General features: G+C 37.8%; 1 protein-coding gene across 4 annotated transcripts in view; it reads left to right on the top strand.

Annotated features, from left to right (window-relative positions):
• The first annotated feature begins 939 nt into the window (after positions 1–939).
• The window catches only part of LOC129943501 (formin-J-like), a 113,088-nt gene continuing 104,966 nt past the window's right edge, over positions 940–9,061 (top strand). For all 4 annotated transcript variants that reach the window (XM_056053001.1, XM_056052999.1, XM_056053000.1 and 1 more), the window contains exons 1-2: positions 940–1,388; positions 1,470–2,962. In XM_056053001.1, coding sequence (XP_055908976.1) covers positions 1,794–2,962 — 1,169 coding nt within the window. In that variant the 5' untranslated portion in view covers positions 940–1,388; positions 1,470–1,793. The remainder of the gene's footprint in view (positions 1,389–1,469; positions 2,963–9,061) is intronic.

Below are 9,061 nucleotides of genomic sequence, written 5' to 3'. Positions count from 1 at the left end.
GCCGTATGAAATTATAACAACTATATTTAAAAACTAACTTTCAAATACGATACATGAAGGGCATCGTAAATGGCATCGGCTTATCGTCTTCCTTGAAACTCGGGTAAGAAATTCTAGGAATCTGTACGAATCACCTGTTCCAATGTTTCTTAACGATATGGCTAGACGATTCCTTGCCATAATGGCGTACTGCATTTTTGTGTCAATTTTGTTTATATCCGGTTCAACCTGTTAAAAATGATTTAAAATATTTATGTTCCTAAATTCATTAATTCAAAGTTATAAGTAGGCACAGAAGAGCCTCAAACATGTCGACCCACATCCTACAAAAATTCTTAAAGCCTGCACCGTCCTCCCATAGTAAGTCCTTGAGTAGGTGCGCCTCCAAATCATGAAGTTCCCTTACTTCGAGAAATGGATTTACCCAAAACCTGTGTTTTCTTTTATCCTCTTGAATAGTTAGCTGTTGTAGTTCTTCCAGCTTCGTAACCAGCATTAATTTTTTAAAAAGGGCTACTTTTTGTTTACTCAAAGGCATTTTTGTTCATATAATTTATTTAAAATTTATATTTTTGAAAAACAACAACTACCGACAAAAAGGTAAATCACCAAAAAAGTAAACAACAGATTAACCGTTGTGTCAAATGTGACATTTTAGGTTAAATTGGCAAGACATAATATGCCCAGTTAAGAAAAAAACACTGGATTGCGAAGAGAAGTTGGATTGGATTTTATTCCCGTGGAGGCTCATTGCAATTGATTTGTCTCTGACAGCTTTCCAGACGTTGCAACTCTCAAAAGTCTAAACCATTCTACTCTACTTTACGAACTCGTCCAATTGATCCCACTGGAAATATCCCTACGCGCCATTTTCCCAACAAAAAATCTATTCCATTTGCCAATTAAATTCCCTCTACTTCCATTCGAATCAAATATGGCTGTCAAAAGTTCGCCACCAGTGAGTTCCTTAATCAATTTGTGCTAAATTTCATTTACCCTCAAAATTTTTCGCACAAAATCAAATGTGATTGCTCATTACAAAGTGCTTTACATATTCGTGACTAAAACAAAAGATTAAGTGAATTCCTTAATTAAATATTTCTTTTAAATCACAAAAATTATAAGAATCTGCATGAGTCGCCGGCGTCTCGTTTTGTGTTTTGTTTCTTCCACACGTCGTCGTTCTTCTCGTACTCATCTGCATCTCATCGCCAATCGTCGATCTCGATGAGAAGTTGACTTGAGAAGCAGAAGAAAATTATTTTCCAATTTCCATGTAAAATTATAAAATAAAATAGAAAATAGAAGACAAGAAAAATTTACAAGATTTTGTGTGGTTTGTCTTATGTTGTTGTCCTTTTCATCTGAGTGCAATTCGCGGTAAATTTGTAAGTTTTTGTCTTTTTCTAATTAATTGCATTTGTTAATTAAAGTTCTTTTTCTATTTCTTTTGATTTTTATTTTTGCAGACCCCGACCCCCGTTTGATTGTTGTTTATTGGAAAAATTAATAGAATATGTTAATATAGTGGGCTCTGTTGCACAATCAATTAGTGATTGGGTTTTGCTGGAAATAAAAAGAGAGAAGAAGAAAAAAATCCCTTTTTTTTCTATTGGAATTGCGTTTGACACTTGAAATTAAAATTTGACAGCTGCATTAGCATCATAGAGCAGCAGCAGCAGAGAGTGTTTTAGTGATACAGTAGTGGGGTGGAAATTCTCCTCCTCCTTGCAACCGCGCGGTTGTTTGTACATCTTATCTTCAAATTCAATTAAAAAAGAAAATTTACAATAATGGAGGATAGTGAAAAAGTTGAAATTGTCGCTAAAAGTGATGAAGAAAAAGACACAAAACCCGAGGAGGTTGAAGAACCGCAAGAAAAACCTAAAGAAGCGGAGGTGGTGGTGAGTGTGGAAAAGGCTGCGACAGAGGAACCTATCCCAGAACCAGAAGTAAAGTCTGACCCAGTCATTCCGGAAGTAGCGGAGAGTCCAGCTAAGTCGTCACAAGAAGAATCGACGGAAGTCGATGTAAAAGTGAAAGAAGAAGTGGTGGTTGCTGCAGTGGTGCCAGATGAAAAGCCAAAGGAAGAAGTCCTAGAGCCTCCCATAGCGATTGAAGAGTGCGACACAGGAGGTGATGAGGTTCCAGATATTCCGGCTGCTCTGATTCCTTTGGGGGAGGATGCAGAAGCAGTCCCTGCAAGTGAAAAATCAGGGGATGAACCTGTGCTCCTGGCGGAGCTAACTTCATTTATGCCGGAGCCGGATCAGCAAGTCGTGAGCAGCGGCAGTAAGCTTAGCTCAGAAGTTGTAGCTCTCGACGACGATGATGACGATGAAGATGATGATGGTTTTGCAGCCGAAGACGAAGTTGATGATTCCGATGACCGAGACGATGAGGAGGATGAAGATGATGACGTCGAGGGAGTCAGCAATGAAGCCCTGAACGACGACGACGAGGAGGAGGAGGATGATGAGTACTCATACGGTGATTTGGACAGCGAAAAGAAGGACACTAAATCATCGCGGGAAGTGCTTGAGACGGAAGACGTCGATGTGGACGATGACTACGATGAAGACGATGACGAGGATGAAGATATGGTTGACTTGAAGGAGGACGACAGTTTGGGAGCAGTTGTAATCGGATCATCGGACGAAGACGAACCTCCAGTTCCTAAAGTGGCACCCAAAGGAGCATCACAGCAGCAAAAACAGTCTGACATCGAATTGGATTATGATGAAGATGAGGATGACGACGACGAGGACGAAGATGAGTACGATGATGATGACCTTATGAATGCTGTTGTCACATCGGCAACCAAAAGCTTATCACCAGTTAAGAAACGTCAACGTTCCGAGTCACCAGTTGCGGAGGCACGAAAAAGGGAAGCCCATCAAATTAGTGTTCTGAGAAGGAGGATCAACTATGGCAGGATCGCCAAAAGGAAGTCATTGCATTGGTAAGTGTTTTATTGCTTTTATTTAGAATTTTTGAAGGAGCTTATTTAAAGTTTGTGTAGAATTTTTCACCTCTTGAGATATCAAACAGAAATATCTATCTTAAATCAATCTAAACTCGAAGCTATTGTAAGTAACCTTCAAAAACAGTTAAAATATGGCGCAACCAATTCATTATGAAGCGAGGTTATGTTTGTTTTGTTTTTATTTTATTTTTTTTTATGACGTAAGATAGTTATGGAAAATCCACAGGTATAAAAAGAAACAAAACAAAATTAAGCCATGGACATTTCAAGGTTGCTGTGTTTAAATATTAAAAATGATTCAGAGTTTTAGGGTATCAAGTGCGTCATAAAATGCTTTTAAATGTCACTAAAAATGTCTACTAAGCTGAACTTAAATGTAAATCTTATTATGCAAAAACAAATAAATACAATTTAGTTTGCTATTTGTAAGCTTTAAGCTTAGTGCAAAATAAAGCAAAACAACATTTTTTTGTAACTTTAAATGAAATTAGAATTTCAAATTTCTTATTAATAATTTAAAGCGGTTTCACTTAACGCGACTATGAATATTGGAAGTCTTCAAAAGAATAAGTACAACCTTTGAAATAAATGTCGAATCACGCCATAATCGTCAGAAGACGAAGTGATCTTGACAGCATTTTTATGTTTTGGTACCAACGTTATCAAAATCATATAACTCTCTCGGTTTTCGTCAACTCCTTCCACTTCTGAGTAAAACGTTTCAGTGTTGTCGTTTGATTCTTTAATGGTGCTATCATCTTCACTGACACCAAAATCCCCTACTGAATTCGACTCAGGTGAGAATACATGCAAATACTTAGCATTTTTTGGGTCTAATAGCTTACTTTTATCTAGTTGACAATTCTCGAAAAACACAACATCTCGACGAGTTATGATTTTATCTTTTTCGGTCTGGTAAAATCGATAACCTTTCGTATTTTAACCGAGAAAAATGCAGCATTCTGACTTTGGGTCAAACTTCTTCCGGCACATGTACGAGAACCATTGCCTTACCCTCGAACATGACTGAGATTTGGAAATCGTCCAGAAAAAGTCTCCTCAGGTGTAACACCAGTTGTTGATTTGCTAGGAGATCTGTTGATAATGAAAACAGCAGTAGAGACTGCTTCAGCCCAAAACTTAACGTCAAGTCCAGCCTCAAATAACATGTAGCGTGCCTTCTCGATAATGGATCGATTGGTTCTCTCTGTTAAACCGTTCTGCTCTGGCGTATACGGTGTTGTCTTCTGGTGCTAAATGAGCGGTTGCTGTCGCGCGAGGCTCCTTTTTGCTTTGGCATTGGAATTTGCTTGCCCTTCACACATAATACGTACTTCACAGTTTTTTTGTTGACTTTGTTAAAGTCACAATTTTTCAAGTATAGGAAACTATCGAAATTAAGGTGGCACATGCGACGGTGCCACAACTCACTATCATCTATTTTCGCTTCTTTGACGTTACCATTTGCCCTCATACTCTCGTTAATATTGGATCCATTCAACTTAAACCTATCACCCACATGCGAAGCGGTCGCAACTACCTGTTTATCGCTACTGAAAATTGTGCAGCCTTTTGAATCGAAGACAACGGAGTTTTCATTTTTAACCATCTGGCTTACGGAGAGTTGGGAATGTACAAAATGTCCTTCACAGAAAAATCTCAAATTTCCTATCCCTTTAACAGACAGGCGAGAGTTGTTGGCACATATCTCTCCCTTATCTGGTTCAGCGAAATCTGTGAGACGGTCACGCTTCATAGACATGTGAGCCGATACCCCTGAGTCAATAAACCAATCGTTGTTGCCTGCGTTAGCAGTAAAAGCAGAATACAAACTAATGTGTCTTCGAATTAGATTTTGGTTTAGAATCACTCTTAATTTTATTTTTGTTGGGCAGTTCCGAGAAATATGGCCAAAATCTCGACATTCGTAGCACCTTTATCCACATGACTTTCTTTGGCTTTCGTTTGCCAAAGAACACTGCAGATTCGGACTCACTGGTTTTAACGTCTTAAAGTAGTTTCGTTTTGATAGCATCTGCGGTTATGGGAGTACCTGAACTCTCAAGGCCCATTACCATCGGGCGATAGTCATCAGATAATCCAGCAAGCAGCAAATTACTAACCTATTCGCCACTTACCTCCATGGCCACTGATCGCAATATGTGGGCAGTACTTACGATTTTGGTTACTTATGACTCGACAGAATCACTATGATCCAATCGTGTAGCGATTAAAGTCCACAAAAGTCCAACTCTGCGCGTCAGTCCTGAATCTTCAAAAGCTCGTTCCAGATTGTTCCACGCTTCTTTCGCAGTCTTCGCAGACTGAACATGGACAAAGTTTATTGGCTCGATCAGCAGAATTATTTGCGCTCTGCCTGTCGTTACTTTCTTGGAATCCGGTGTTGTACCATAATTATATTCGACGCAGTCCCAAAGATCTTCCCAATCCCAATTTTCTCGACTTTTAAGTTTTTCGATATAGTTCATGGATACAATTCTCGTTAAATTAGAGAGATGTGGAGTGAAGGCGGTTGCCTATGCGGATGATTTGTGATTAGTGAAATCACGGAGTCAACTTTGAAGAGAGTTAGCAGCGGGGCCACGAGTTGTGGACTAGGAGTTAAGCAAAGTAAAACTGAACTGTTGCTCTTTACCACCAAAACTAAAGTACCGCCCTTCACGCTACCTCTACTCACCGGCCAAATCCTATCATTGTCTTTCAGTGCAGAATATTTGGGAGTTATACTCGACCCTAAACTAAATATTGAAGTACGGGTTAAGAAGGCCTGTGTTGCCTTCTACGTCTGCAGCAAAACTTTCGGCAAAATGTGGGGACTTCAGTCGAAGATGATTTTATGGACGTACACAGCTGTAGTACGTCCAATATTTACATAAAGTTCGATTGTGTTTACTGGCCTGCTATTAGCAAAGCCTATAATATTGATAAGCTAAAGAAGGTTCAGAGAACAGCTTGCGTGGGCACGACAGGGGCCATGCGTACTTGCCCAACGGACGCCTTAAACGTTATTTTGGATCTTCTTCCAATCGACCTTTTTATTAAATATATAGTTTTCTGCAGCGCTATTAGGCTGAAGGAATCAAACAGCTGGTTGTCAAAACCTTATGGTCACAGCAACACAACGAAATTGATTCCCTCAGATATTATCTTCGTAGACACTGACTACTGCGCTCCTACTTTGAGCCATAGTAAGGGTTTTAAGGTTATTTTGCCATCGAGAGAAGATTGGGAAGATGACATCGTGTCGATAGGTTTCGACACAACCATCTTTACTGATGGCTCAAAGATGGAGTGCGGCGTTGGTTCTGGGATCTTTTATGAGTCCCTAAATGAAGCTAAATCCTTAAGGCTTCCTGACTTTGCTAGTGTTTTTCAGGTTGAACTGCTAGCATTAAGGGAGGCATGTAAGATACTTACACAAAGCTCAAACCACAGACATTTGATACAGTTTGGCAACAGGCTCTCTTCTCGATATCCAATAAATAAACGCTGATCTGCTCCAGGGCTCCGTTTTGTCTCTGATACCCTTCTATATTTTTATAAATAATCTTTGTATGAAACTGCTAAGCCAATAAGTTCAGCTTTATATGTTCACTACCAACGGCAGAGTATGTTAAGCTCATTGCTCATTTAATTTTGATCTTGACAACATTGTCCAATGGGGTATCAAAAAACGGGTAGAATTTAATGCTTAAAAATCTTGGAATGTGCATCACAAACCAACGCTATTTTGAGTGATCACATATATGAAGTCGACAAAAACTCTGCTAAGTGTTTATGTTTATTCAATCGATTCAAGAATTATTTTCTTACCCTTTCTTGTTTGGCTATAATTTATGAAGCCTTTATTCCGAAGCTCCAATAACACACCAATGACACAATTCACAACAAAGCTCTTTTAAAATGATAGGTGACCGTTGTTTCTGAAACTTTTGTATCTCTTGAGCACCGTCGTAAGATTGCATGTCGGTCATTACATATTTTATCGCTATTTTTATAAACAATGCTTTAGTCAAACAGAGTTTCATTTATCTCCTCAAACAATTCAACCGTAATACCCATTCTTCTGGGTATGCTCATCACTTTATCCTTGAGCCCAATTTGGAATATACTATTAAGTACAGAGATTCTTTTTTCAGTCGCACTACACGAATGTGGAAAACTTTACCAAACTCAATACAATGTGTAGACATTCAAAACCATTGTGAGTCGGTATCTCCTTTCTATTCCTATCTTCTCTTCCTTGTTCATGGCATTATGTTTAATCATTATAATAAAAATACACAATATAACAAAAAAAGATACATCCTATAGCACTTTTGAATACTGGTATAACGAATTCATCAATGGACACCCTTTCCTGAGCAATGAAATTCGTGGAGGATGCCACACTTTTAAACAAATGTTTGATTTTTTCTTTACCATAACTGGGACTTGTGACAACCGTAGCACTTAAAAAATGTAAAACGGTCAATGTTTAATTCTATAGTACCAAGATTTGTTTGTCAAAAGTTTGGTAAAATACTAAAAAAAAAAAAAAACAATTAACGACGTCGAACCATTCTTTTGTTTCAAAAAAAACTTAAAAAAGGATTACAACAGTTAGAAGGTAAATTAAGTGATAGTGTTATAAAAGCTACTTAAATCAATGTGCGCTATTCCTAAGTTTGTAGTAAAATAATAGACATGCATAAAGTAAAAGGATTAAAAGAGAATTTGGCAACAGTGTACGTTCTTTATGTACCTTGCTTTCATTTCATTTTTTAAAAAACTTGATCTTATCATTAAAAGCTTATCAATATGTTTCCATTAAATTTAAAGTTTCAACCTATACTTTTATTCTTTTTACCTGCACGCGATATAAAATTATGCCACTACAACAAATTGTTGCATTCATTGAGATATTTCAAAGGATACACTGGTATATGCATACGTCTTGATGTGTAAATCCGATATGATTCGCAGGAAATTGTCATTAGCTTCAAGTCTTGAATTGAACTAAAAAATAGTTTTAAATAACCCACTTTCATGGTTTACTAAAATTATATCTATAGATAATTTTTTGTTCTGATTTTAAGTCCCTGAATTATGGGGTCAACAAATAAAGTGTCTAGATAAACCGCTTAAAGTTTTGAGTAGTAGCGAATAATAAGTAAAATTCGAAAAGCAATTAGATAAATGTTTTTCCCGATCGTACAAATTTTTTGAGGCCCTAAATTAAAAACTACAAAAACAAAAATGATTTTTCGAAAATTATAGGTTTCCTAACCCACAAACGAAATATTCAATAATAAACCGTCACCTTCAGAAAGGAAAATAGGTTTTTGATTTTCATCTCGGAGAGTTCATTAAGATCTTTAAGGAATACCCTTCCGAAGCTTAACATTCTAGAACTGTGTAACATTATAAAGATAGTGAATCATAGTTTCCCTTTCATGTTTGTCTCCGCAGTTAAAACAGGGAGTATTGTGAGGGATACCCAGCTTTGCTGCATGCTCTCCTATCGGCCAATGTCCGGTACATATTGCAGTGACTCTGAGCATATGATGTCTCCGTCTGCATAAAAGAACGTCCATATAACGGCTTTTGTTATAGGTATATTTTCATGGATATAGTTCAGTATGTTAGACTATCTCACCTGAGCTGCGGTTGGATTCTGTCAGACAAATTAAGAACATTTAACCCTTTATAGATCCAAGAGGAATATTTACCCTTTCCGCAAGTGAGCTATAAAGGGCCTTGCGAGGCCAACTCATCAGCACGTTTATTTCTCTCAATGCCCCTATGACTAAAATAGGAATGTCACGGAGGTTGGTGTTGAGGCTGGATAGTTCATCCCAACATTGCGAGAGCAGTATACATAGATGATGTTGTGGCCGAATTGATATACCTAAAAGCCGCTTGGATGTTAGAACAGATATTTTAAGTTTGATTATTTTAGTATTGCATGCTTCTCTGATTACTAGTAATTCCGCTTGGAGTACACTGGCACAATTAAGTAGCTCAAAAGACTTAGAGACATTTAAGGACTCAGAGAAGTTTCGACACCCAAAT

The sequence above is a fragment of the Eupeodes corollae genome, chromosome 1 (assembly GCF_945859685.1).
Source record: "Eupeodes corollae chromosome 1, idEupCoro1.1, whole genome shotgun sequence".
Classification (NCBI taxonomy): domain Eukaryota; kingdom Metazoa; phylum Arthropoda; class Insecta; order Diptera; family Syrphidae; genus Eupeodes; species Eupeodes corollae.
Note: the sequence above shows the minus strand (reverse complement) of the source record. Positions and strands in the feature narration are given on the sequence as shown.